The sequence below is a fragment of the Rhincodon typus genome, chromosome 6 (assembly GCF_021869965.1).
Source record: "Rhincodon typus isolate 14 chromosome 6, sRhiTyp1.1, whole genome shotgun sequence".
Classification (NCBI taxonomy): Eukaryota; Metazoa; Chordata; class Chondrichthyes; order Orectolobiformes; family Rhincodontidae; genus Rhincodon; species Rhincodon typus.
In genome coordinates this window covers 58,863,804-58,877,079 of record NC_063337.1, presented here as the reverse complement: position 1 = coordinate 58,877,079, position 13,276 = coordinate 58,863,804, and the positions used below count along the sequence as shown (strand labels likewise).

Below are 13,276 nucleotides of genomic sequence, written 5' to 3'. Positions count from 1 at the left end.
CGAAATGTCAACTTTCCTGCTCCTCTGATGCTGCCTGGCCCTGCTGTGCTCCTCCAGCTACACACTGTGTTAACTCTGCCAACCTAGCTTTCCACAGTAACAAAATCAACACCCATTTATGTAAAGCATTTTATTTAGAAACATTACTCTGGGCACTTTATGGAAAGTTTTAGCAGAATAGAAAAAAGGATTGAATAATTAGCCTCCAAGTATATTCCAAATAGGCAAATCTAGGAGCCTATTCAAATTTGGATGATGGGATGACCATAATTGAAATTTCTAACAATAAGGTATGAATTCTAGTAAACATTTCCATTCCCCTGTGAAATGAGCTACCAGATGTACCTACAACCGCCATTAATTTGATCAGTTATTTCAACACAAAACTGGGGATCAACCCAATCAGGATGACGGAGTACCAAACTCAGAGGAAGTGCTTTCCCGTAGTTGTGCTTGATTTCCCTTTGCCCAAGCAGTTTATTGTTTGAGAGAAAGATACTTTAATTTTTTAAAAATGTTTATGTCATAAGGATGCATTTGTTTCTTTTAAAAATCCTACAGTCATTTGGTTTCTACAGTATAATTTTAAGCATGCTGATGTGAAGCAAAAATATGTAAATTGAAAGATTAATTTCCATAAAGGTCTGAAAGACAAAGATTAATTCCAATGCCCGTTCAGGAGATCTGATCCCAGTTGGTCTGGTGTCGTATTCAGCATTCCTAATTTGAATTCAGATATTCATCACTTAGGTTTTTTGTTCAACAACAATTTTATTTGATTTTCCCAAATTGTTTAACTTCAGAAAGTTTACTGAAATACAAGTTAAATAGCTTGATGGGTAATTAAAATAGAATGTGCTGGAAGTAGTGTTCTGAGGAAGTTAATTAAACTAATTAATGCTGGAAATCTCTAACCATCACAGAAAATGCAGAGAAACTCAGCAGGTCTGAGCAGAGCTGTGGAGAGAGAAATACAGTTAAGGTTTTGAATCCAGTCTTCTGCTGAAGAAATATCATACTGGACTCAATGCTAACCCTGTTCCTCTCCAATGGTGCAACCAGACTGCTGAGTTTCTCCAGCATTTCCTGTGTTTATTTTTGAAGAAGAGTCATATTTGACTTGAAAAGTTGGGCTGGAATGTCCCTACTGAGGTAGGCAGATCTAATTGGGAAATTACCCAGCTTGGTGCACTTACCTCAGGATAAAGTGCTCTGATGGGGGCTAGTGATGTGGTTTCTGGGGATGGGTCAAGCCCTCCAGCGGTCAGAGGCAGCTAACTGCTGAAACCGGCTATTTAAAAAAAAACTACTCCTTATTTCTCTGGGACTAATTCCATTTATCTTGTGAAATATTACATCCTTTAGCCCTCATCCAGTGACCCCTTCATGTCATTTTCATCCAGTATCCACCATGACATACCACAGATGCCATCCTGAGATGAAACAAAAATGTTCTAAATATTTATTACTTCACCATATAAAAAGAAAGAAATATTCTTGAAAACCCGTCCAAAGCAATTGAATCTCCTGAAGCAAGTAATGTCTCATAAAAACCAAAATTCGAATCAAAGATAGCTAATTCTTTTATTACCTCTATATAGCCAAACTGTGAACATGCAATCCACTACCTCCTCTACTCCCAACTGTGACAACGCCAGGTTGTGAAAAGCATTAATAATGTGATAAAGGACACCACTTAATATTAAGTTAACAGAAAGCTATTGAAATTATTGGAACAAATTTAAGTTTACTCTTACATATATAGTCTTGTTTTCCATTCTTTAAAGTACAAAGAATCTAAATACCTTACAGTTCTACATACCTTACTTGCATTTCAAGATAATTTACATCTCCGCAATAACATTGTGGAACATATGTTGTGAATTGAAGTTCCTGGAGAAGAAAAATCACACATGCTTATTCTATTGCACTAGGTTTAAATGGTCCAGCTGATTTGTAATTGGTGCCTATGCCCTGCTTCTTTTCTTCTATCAATGAAAATGAGATCTACCAGAAAAGGGTCAGACATTCTGGATCCAGATCCCATTTGCCGTTTTTAAATGCCAACAGAGGTCCTAGAATTCCACAAAAATCTTGCCCATTAACTCTTGTTTCTCTTACCTACAGATGCTGCCACGTTAATTGAATAGCTCAAGAATGCATTGTTGGTAGTTCTGTTTTCCAGTGTACTTGCTTTTATTTTAGCAGCTGAGGGTTGGAGTTTGTTGGAGAACATGAATGTGTTTACAGTATAGATGTGTAGAAGATGTTTCTACCTGTGGGAAAGACCAGAGCTCTAAGCCAAAAAGATAACATTGTCTCCCATCAATCAAATACAGAAATCAGGCAAACATTCTTTGTCGTGAGAATGCTTTGAATTAAAACTCATTGCTACAAAGAGTAGTTAAAGTGGCTGGCATAGACATGTTTAACAATATCTTAACAAGTACAAGGAGAATATTACACTGTTGGGGTGAAGGAATCTATTACAAAATGTAAGATATTGTTCAGTGCTCTATTTTCCATGTAAGTCAATGTAATTAATTAATAGTGAATATCATAAGACCACAATATATAGGAGCAGAACCAGGCCATGCACTTTATCAAGTCTGCTCTGCCATTCAAACATGGCTGATATGTTTCTCAGCCCTATTCTCCTGCCTTCTCCCTATAACCTTTGGTCCCCTTACCAATCAAGGACGTATCGATCTCTGTATTAAATACATTCCAATAATTAGCCTCCGCAACCTTCTATGGCAATGAGTTACACAGATTCACCATACTCTGGTGAAGAAATTCCTCCTCCATTCTAAAGGACTGTCTCTTCACTCTGAGGCTGTGCCCTTGGGTCCTAGTCTCTCCTACTAGTCGAAATATCTTTTCAATGCTCACCCTATCCGGGCCTCTCAGTATTCTGTAAATTTCAATCGGATCCATCCCCTCATCCTTCTAAATTCCATTGAAAACAGACCCAGAGTCCTCAAATGCTCTTCCTATGACAAGCTCCTCATCCCTAGGATCATACTGGTAAACCTCCTCTGGATCTCCTCCAATGCCAGCACATCCCTTCTTAGTTATGGGGCCCAAAACTCTTCACAATATTCCAAACACAGTCTGACCAGGGCCTGACATAGTCTTGGCAGTACGTTTCTGCTTTTGTATTCTAGACTTCCTGAAATGAATGGTAACATTGCAATTGTCTTCCTAACTGCTAACTGAACTTACATGTTAACCTTCAGAGAATCCTGAATGAGGGATCCCAAGTCCCTTTGTGTTTCAGATTTCCAAAGCCTTTCCACATTAGGAAAATAGTTTACTCCTCTATTCTTCCAAAGAAAGTGCATAACCTCATGCTTTCCCACACTATATTCCATCTGCTTCTTCTTTGCCCACTGTCCCAGCCTATTAAAGTCCTTCAGCAACATCCCCTCTTCCTGAACACTACCTGTCCTTCCACCTATCTTTGTGTCATCAGCAAACATAGCAACAATGCACTGGGGGAGGCAATGGCACAGTGGTATTATCGCTGAACTGTCAATCCACAGACTCAGATAATGTTCTGGGGACCCAGGTTCAAATCAATTTGAATTCAATAAATATCTGGAATTAAAGGTCTAATGATGACAGTGAATCCATTGTCGATTGTCAGGGAAAAACCAATCTGGTTCAGTAACGTCCTTTAGGGAAGGAAACTGCCATCCTTACCTGGTCTGGCCTACATGTGACTCCAGACCCGCAGCAATGTGGTTGACTCTTAACTGCCCTCTGGGCAATTTGGGATGGGCAATAAATGCTGCCTAGCCAGCGACGCCCTCACCCCATGAATGAATAAAAATAAAACTCAGTACCTTTGTCCAGATCATTAATGTATAACGTGAATTGTTGTGGTCCTGACATAGATCCCTGTAGAACATGAGGTTATGCACTTTCTTTGGAAGAATAGAGGAGTAAACTATTTTCCTAATGTGGAAAGGCTTTGGAAATCTGAAACACAAAGGGACTTGGGATCCCTCATTCAGGATTCTCTGAAGGTTAACATGTAAGTTCAGTTAGCACTGGTTGCCATTCTGAAAAAGACCCCTTTATGTCCATTCTCTGTCTTCTGCCAATCCTCTATCCATGCCAGTACCTTGACTCTAATATCATATAATATCTTGTTTAGTAGCCTCCTGTTTGGCACCTTGTCAAAGGTCTTTTGAAAATCCAGATAGATCACGTCCACTGGCTCTCCTTTGTCTAACTTGGTCATTACTTCCTCAAAGAAGTCCAACAGATTTGTCAGGCGTGATCTCTCCTTGATGAAGCCATGCTGACTCAACCCTATTTTACCATGCCCTTCCAAGTGCTTCGCAATCTCATCCTTAATAATCAACTTTAAAATCTTATCAACGACCAAAGTCAGGTTAACCAACCTATAGTTTCCTGATTCTACATTTCACCCTTTTTAAAGAGGGGTGTTACATTAGCCATTTTCCAGTCGTCTGGGACACTTCCTGACTCCAGTGATTCGTGAAAGATCAGTGCCAATACCTCTACAGTCTCCTCAGCTATCTCCTTCAGAACTTTGGGGTTTAGTCCATCTGTTCCGGGTGATTTATCCACCTTCAAATCTTTCAGCTTCCCCAGCATCTTCTTCTAGTGCTAGCCACCACACTAACCTCTGCGATTGACTCTCTTGAAATTCTAGTATGATTCTGGTGTTTTCCATTATGAAAACCGATATAAAGTATTTGTTCTGTTCTTCCACCATTTCTTTGCTCTCCATTACTCCTTCTCCAGCCTCATCTTCCAGCAGTCCAATGTTCACTGTTGCCTTTCTCTTACCTTAGGTCTCTTAAAAAATTCTCTTGCAATCTTCTATTATATTACTAGCTTCCTCTCATATTTCATCTTCTCCCTATTTATTGCTTTTTTTTATTATCCTTTGCTGATTTTTAAAGGCTTCCTAGTACCCTAGATTCCCACTAACCTTTGCCACATTGATCTAGGCCCGAAACGTCAGCTTTCCTGCTCCTCTGATGCTGCTTGGCCTGCTGTGTTCATCCAGCTCTACACCTTGTTATCCCACATTGTATACTTTTTCTTTTGCTTTTATGCTATCACTGACTTCTATTGTTAGCCACGATTGCCTCATCCTCCTCTTGGTATGATTCTTCTTCCTTGGGCTGAATTTCTGCTGTGCCTCCCAAATTACCCAAGAAATTTCTGCCATTGTTGCTCCACTGTCTTCCCAGCTAGGCTCCTCTTCCAATCAACTCTGGCCAGCTTCTCCCTTATGTCTTTGTAGTTACCCATACTCAATTGTGAAACCGTTAGACCTGATTCAAGCTTCTTCCTCTCAAACTGCAGGGTGAATTCCATCATATTATGGTCACTGCCCCCTAGTGGTTATTTCATTTAAATTTCCCTAATCAAGTCTGCCTCATTACGCATCATCAAACCCAGAACTGTCTGTTCCCTTGTGGGTTACACCACAAGCTGCTCAAGAAAACCATCTCGTAGACATTCCACAAATTCTTTTTCTTGAGATTTACTGCTAACCTGTTTTTCTCAGTCCATCTGCATATTGATGACACCCATGATTATTGTAATAATGTCTTTTTTGCATGCTTCTTCTGTCTCCTGATTTATTTTCTGCTCCACTTTCCGACTACTGCTGGAAGGCTTCTGCACAACTGTCATCAGGATCTTTTCTCATTTGTGGTTCCTTAACTCAATACACAGATTCTACACCTTCCATCTTTATATCACTTCTTCCTATCAATTTAATTTTCTGTCCATCTGCTTGTCCTATTGAATCCTTGGGTATTTAGTTCCCAGCCCAGACCCCCTTGCAGCCACGTCTCTATGATACCCACAACATCGTACCTGCTAATTTCAATCTGTTCTACAAACTCATTTACATTGTTATGTATAATATTAACAGCTTGTCTATTTGCATTATATTTGTAAATAAAAGCCATATCTTTATTTTTACACCTCTTTGAATGCACATTTTAATGACCTTTTAACACTAATTTATCTCTTCTTCATTACAGTGATGGCTGGGCAGATAGGTATGATGTGACAGATGGCTACCAGCGAGAGGCAGCTGGAGGCATAACAATCAAACTCCAATCCCCTGATGTAACGTGGTTTGATGATTACTACCTTGAGCTGCGGCCAGAGTCCCACTTCAGTAATCCCTGGTTCCCGGAGTTTTGGCAACATAGATTTCAGTGCAGGCTGGAAAATCAACAACAAGAAAATTTTGAATATAACAGGACTTGTGATGGTAAGAAACAGCTGATCTGCTAAATTTTATGCCATTCTTCACTAAATTAGATGTAGCCCAGAGTGTTAGATTTCATGCATTTACAAACTTTATTTTTTCTTAAAATTAAAATTAATATTCATTATTTATTCATTAAATGCCCCTCTTACACACACTATACACAATCATTTCAACTGTGCTTTAGGTTCAGTTAATTGTCATATTATTCTTTAACTTATCAGTTTAAAAAAGGCAAATCTAGAAATTTTGGGGTACCTTTTCTCCAACCAGGTGGCTGCCAGTCTTTGAGGACTGGATTCATTAGCAGTGGAATGCAGGAGGGAAAATATGCACCTTGAAGGCAAATTGAGTGCCCATGATATTGGATGGCTAGGCTTGCGACAAGGTATGGAGCATACACACGATATACAGGAGAGATGGAGCCAGAGTGACAGCAGCTCAGTCTAGTTTTGTGGAACTTGGATGGTCTCATTTCTCATGATCCGCAAAATAAATAACAATTAACCTGTTGGGTTCCTCTCCAGCTGGACTGCTAACTGATACTGGCACAGCCTGTATAGTGCACACTGTATTTAGTACTTTCATAAAATTCCAACTGGGTCCTATATATGTCATAGAATTCCAAATATGTGTTAAAAGGGACCATCACCTGACATTAGTGGATGTGTTGGCCACCTAATGGCAAGGTGGCCAGAGAGTATCTCAGACATCACCCTTTTCCTGTTGTGGTTATAAGTTATTCCCCATTTCTGAAGAAAGGTCCCCAACTGAAACGTCAACTTTCCTACTCCTCTGATGCTGCCTGGCCTGCTGTGTTCCTCCAGCTCCATACTGTGTTATCTCTGACTTCAGAATCAGCAGTTCTTACTATGTCTGAGTGAGTTATAACCCCACTGCGAAGCCTCTTCTCGGAATGCCCACCTTGAAGAAGTTATTATCCTCCCTCCAGAAAGACCTCAGTGGATCTCTCTCCCACTGCAACCCTCTGGTAATCTCTTCGGCCCTGAAACTCTTCGACCACATACTGAAGCAAACCAGGTACTACCCCTATTTCTGAAGAAGGGTCCCGACCTGAAACGTCAACTTCCTACTCCTCTGATGCTGCCTGGTCTGCTGTGTTCCTCCAGCTCCACAATGTGTTATCTATAAGTTATTCCTGACTATTTTTTGGTCACAATCTTTCAAGTTCGACCAGAGGGGAGGCCTTAAAATCTTACCCTTTTCAAAGGGGCTGTAAAATCTGTATGCCACTATAAGATTGTTTGACTATTAGATTGGTTAAATGGCAATTTTGGTTTGCTGGGCTTTTGGCCAAATTAATCAAAAGATCAAAGTGGTGCCAACAACACAAGGTTTGATGCCAGTTCCAATTGTAGTGGATTCAGGATCAGCCGACTTACATTACCTGTGGTGAAAATTGAAATTCAGACCTGCATTTAGACGGAAACTGATGAAGACTTAGGATTCATTTGTATTGGAACTGTATCGATGGAGAAAGGTGGTACACTCAGCCTGTACTATGAATGGGTATTAAGTTTGGTGAGAATGGAGAAAAGAATTGAAAAACTTGCAATCATGTAGCACCTGTCAAGTCCTTAGGATATCTCAAAGCATATTAACAACCAATTAATTATTTGAGAATTGCACTGATTGTTGATAAGAAGGCAAACGTGGCAGGCAATTTGCACACAGCAGGTGCTTAAAAAAACAACAATAAGATAGATATCCAATTAATCTGTTTGGGATGTCATTGGTTGTCATTGATAACCAGGACACCAATAGAACCAATTTATTTTCCTGTAAGGTACAGCCAAAGAATTATTTACATTTCCTTGAGAGGGCAGGTGGGTCTGCGGTTCAACATTACATCTGGAAGATAATGAAAGCTAAATTTGATAATCTCTGAAAAAGGTCATAGAGAATGTGACATATATATGTGACAATATATGATTGTTGATACATCAACTGCTCAAGCACAGCACCAAGCTCACAGTTTACAGAGCAGTAAGTTATCCTACTGTATGGCTCACAGACATGGACTATGTGCAGTAGGCACCACAAAACCCTGAAGAAGGACCACCTGCCACAACCATTTGCAGGAATGGTGTGCTAGCTTCAGTGTGCTCACTCAGGTCAACATCCCTAGCATCACCGTTCTGAGGAAGGGTCACCGGACCCGAGATGTTAACACTGATATTTTCTTCACAGATGCTGCCAGACCTACTGAGCTTTTCAAGCAACTTTGTTTTTGTTCCTGATTTACAGCATCCGCAGTTCTTTTGGTTTTTATCCCTAGCATCACTCTTGGCCAAGTCTGTTGAGCAGTCCATGTTGTCTGCATGTCTACCTGGGCCTTATGAAACAAATTGCCTGCCTGGAGCTTTGACATGGCAAGCAAACCCCAAGAGGGCAAAATAAGTGCTTCAAGGACACCCTCAAAGCCTCCTTGAAAAGGTGCATTATTACCAAGGATACCTGGGAAAATCTAGCCCATGAAGGCCCAAAGTGGAGGGAAAGCATCTGCGAAGGAAGGATCTGCAAATCTCATTGCTGATGCAAACTGAAGTCAAGTGTTAATAGAGAAGGCAGCAAGTGGTCACTCTCACACCTCATCCTCTTACTCCCCTAACAGAGACAGAGACTGTAGCTTATGCATTGGACTGTTCAGTCAACTCACTAACTTCTAATGTGAAAGTAAGATATTCTCACCCACGAGGAGCTGTCTAAGAGGAGAGAATTGATAGGAATGCCAAGTTCATGTGACTAGCATACAATAATGATTTCTGCTTGTAGCAGTGTTAATCGTCTTGTTCGTTGGCTATAGAAGTTAGGAGAGAAAAAAATTGGAGGGTATTAGGAAAAGTCTGGGAAATGTTATTGTGATATGAACAGGGGGCCAAAATTAAACATTTTTGTACCATTTGCAACTAGCTTGAACTGTATAGACCTAGTTTGTATCTTTTAAAGAGAAGGTGCATCTGGGAATCATAGTTTAAAAGAATTGGACCTGGGAGAGACTGGGGGTTTGCAGAATAACAGAGACAGTAGACCCCATGACTTTCAAATACTGTGCTGCAGGTTTTGGCAGAGCAGATAGAAGAGAGGAGGGATGCCAAACATCCACAGACCCATAGTCAAAATGCAATGGGAATAGATGGCAGTGGAAGACAATGCCTGGAGTTAAGCCCAAGGACCTGGATGGAGTAACACAAGAAGTTAACTGATCTTGCTAGTATTCAAGATCAGTGAATGCAATTCAAGTGATATTCAAACAATTTGCAGCAGTCGCCTCAGACACTACTCAATTCAGCAATCTTCTACTCACCTACCAATTCATCTATCAATCAAGAGTCATACCTAATGTTCATATGCTTCTCCATACCCTCATATACTTCACATCACATCATGGTGAGATTCAAACCTTCTTTTCATAGCTGGGACACTCCTTTAATTTATTCAACCACAATGGTTACACCATCCAAACAAATTTCGCATCACTTATTGGTATATTTCCTTGTCTTGCTCAAGGTGGTGCACAACCAAAGACAGCAAGAGTTAAGTGGTGAATCCAGGAATGCCTGCACCACCATAACCTTCGTGGAGGACAGAATGCTGGCCATTCTTGACAAGGTCTTGACAAATTCATCAAAGATGACAGTATCCTCATATATACTTGTATTTCTCAGATCCCATTTCCATCCTCCCCGCACTCTCTGTTAAACTTACAAGCTGCAGTCAATGTTAGCATGCATCACTTTCTTACTCTCCTTGCTTTTTCATACTCATCCTTTATTTTCCTTCAGATACACAAGAGGTGCAACCTAGCCACACAGTGACAGATCACCAAGAAAAGAGTGATAATGAAGGCACAGTACAGTCACTTTCATTCACAACCTCTAGCTCATATCATAACACTGTATAAAAAGGAAAAATTAGAGATTTGGAGCTGCACATTTTGAGGACTGGGGCATGAATATTTTGCAGCAAGGGTAAGGAAGCAATAGTTTAACAGAATAAGTAGTACATCATTGGAGGGCAAGGTTGCACATAACTGCAGAGAACTCAGATGAGTATTTAAATGGGATTGATTACAGAAGAACATGAATGGTTATGCACATCAAATTGCTTAATGCATTGGCAAGCCTGCCACAAAACCTGCAGTTAACGTTAAGGTGTATAGAGGAGTTTGGCAGCTATTTGGCAAATAGCAACATGGAAACACAGAAAATAGGAGTAGGTATAGGCTATTCAGCCTTTTCAGTCTAAAAACCCTTTTTCCATTCAATATGATTTTGGCTGATCGTCAAATTCAGTACGCTGTTCCTGTTTTCTCCCCATAAACTTTGATCCCCTCAGCCCAAAGAACTATATCTAGTGCCTTCTTTAAAAGACGTAAAGTTTTAGTCTCAACCACTTTCTGTGACACACAATTCCACAGATTCCCCATTTTCTGGGTGAAGAGATTTCTTCTCATCTTAGTCTTAATTGGCTTACCCTGCATCCTTAGACTATGACCTTTGATTCTGGACTCCCAGGTGATCGGGAACGTTATTCCTGCATTTACCCTGTCTAGAGCTGTTGGAATGTCATAGGCTTCTATGAGATTCCTCCTCATTCTTCTAAACTCGAGTGAAATTAGTCTTAACTGATCAAGTGTCCCTTCATGCATCAGTCTTGCCATCCTAAGAATCAATCTATCAATCTGATAACCCTTATTGCACTCCTCCATAGCTAGAATGTCTTTCCTCAGATAAGGAGACCAAAACTGCATGCAAAACTCCAGGCATTGCCTCACCAAGGCCATGTACAATTTTAGCAAGGTATCCCTGCTCCTCTTGTTATGAAGGCCAAAATATGATTTATATTTTGCACTGTTGCGGTGCCTGCACGTTTACTTACATTAACTGGCATACAAGTGTACACAGGTCTTATTCCATCTCCTCCTTTCCAAAGCTACTGCAATTCAGATAACCTGTCTTCCTGTTTTTCCTACCAAAGAGGATAACCTCACATCTATACACTTTATACTTCATTATTTACTCAATTTGTCTAAATTGGACTGAAGTATCTCTGTATCCTCCTCACAGCTCACTGGTCCATCCAGAGATAACAAGAACGGCCGATGCTGGAGTCAGAGTCAATACAGTGTGGAGCTGGAGGAACACAGCAGGTCAGGCAGCATCAGACAGCAGTAAAGTTCATGTTTCAGGTTTACACCCTTCATCGGACTGGTGAAGGGTATAACACAAAACATCGACTTTACTGCTGCTCTGATGCTGCCTAACCTGCTGTGTTCCTCCAGCTCCACACTGTATTGACTCACTAGTCCACCCAGTTTTGTGTCATCTGCAAACTTGGAGATATCATATTTAGTTCCTTGATCTAAACCATTAATATATATTGTGAACAGCTCCGGTGTTCAAGCACTGATCCCTGTAATACCCTACTATTCACTGGCTCCCACTTGGAAAAAAACCCATTTATTCCTATTCTTTGTTCCTGTCTGTAAACAATGTAAGTACACTACTCCGAATCTCATGTGCTTTAATTTTGCTTGCTAATCTCTTATGTGGAATCTTATTGAAACTCATGAAAGTCCAAGTAAACCACATCCACTAGCCCCTTCTTATCATCTCTAGATCAAAGAACAGTATTGGACAGAAACTGGCTCTTTGGCCTACCAAGATTGCACTCACACACAATGCCTTTCTAAACTAAAAATCTTTTGTCTGTATACAGTCTGTATTTTTCCATTCCCTGCCTATTCATGTATCTGTTAAGATGCCTCTTAAACATTGCTTGTATGTCCCTCTACCATCTCCTCTGGAAGTGCATTCCAGGCACTTACCATCCTCTGTGTTAAAAACTTTGCCTCTCACATCTGCTTTAAACTTATCCCATTTTCCCTCAAACCTATGTTCCTTCATAACTGTCATTTCTATCCTGGGAAAAAGATTCCGACTATCCATTCTATCTATGCCTCTCAATTTTGTAAACTTATATCAAGTAGCCTCTCATCCTTTTACTTTCAAGTGAAGACAAAGCAAGTTTGTCTAATCTCTCCTCGTAGCTAATAACTCCAAACCAGGCAACATCCAGGTAAACTATTTCTGTACCATCTCCAAAATCTCCACATCCTTCGGGTAGTGTGGCAACCAGAATTGTACACAATATTCCAGAAGTGGCCAAACTAAAGTTCTATACAGCTGCAGTGTTACTTACACTATGCCCTGACTGAGGAAGGCAAGTATGTCACATGCCTTCTTTGCCACCCTACCCACTTGTGTTGCCACTTTCAGGGAACTTTAGACCTGTATGCCTAGACTCCTCTGTATGTTGATGCTACAGAGGTTCTGCCATTCACTATATCCTTCCCTCCTGTATCAGATCTTGCAAAATGCATCACTTTGTATTTGTCTGGATTAAACTCCATCAGTCATTTTTCTGCCCAAGTCTCCAGGTTATCTAGATCCTGCTGTATCCTTTGGCAATCCTCCTCACTATCTGCAGCTATTCAATCTTTGTGTCATCCGCAAACTGACTAATCAGACCACCCACATTCTCCTCCAAATCCTTGCACTGATCCCTGTGGAATACCACTGGTCACAGATCTCCAGAAAAAAAAAAACACCCTTCCACTGCTACTCCCTGTCTTCTATGACTAAGCCAGTTCTGCATCCATCTTACCAGCTTATCACAGATCCCAAAATTGAATTCAAACTTCACCATCTGTCATGGCAGGATTCAAAACCATATTCCCAGAATATGATCTAAAGGTTCTGATTTACTAGTCCAGTGATATTACCACTGCACCACCATCTTCCCGTCAATTTGACTCTGGTAGGATTCAAACCCACATTGAATAGCACCTTTTACCCATTGCTATTGAAGTCCAACATATTCTCCATTGTACCACAGAGCTGCATTAGTCACATCCTTGAAAACCTCCAGTAGATTTGTCAAGCATAATTTCTATTTGATAAATTCTTCCTGACTCTCTCC

General features: G+C 40.4%; 1 protein-coding gene across 1 annotated transcript in view; it reads left to right on the top strand.

The window, feature by feature from the left end:
• The window catches only part of grm5b (glutamate receptor, metabotropic 5b), a 488,213-nt gene that overhangs the window by 339,325 nt on the left and 135,612 nt on the right, over nt 1-13,276 (top strand). The window contains exon 3 of the mRNA XM_048598053.1: nt 6,039-6,274. Within this exon, the coding sequence (XP_048454010.1) occupies nt 6,039-6,274 (236 nt within the window). The remainder of the gene's footprint in view (nt 1-6,038; nt 6,275-13,276) is intronic.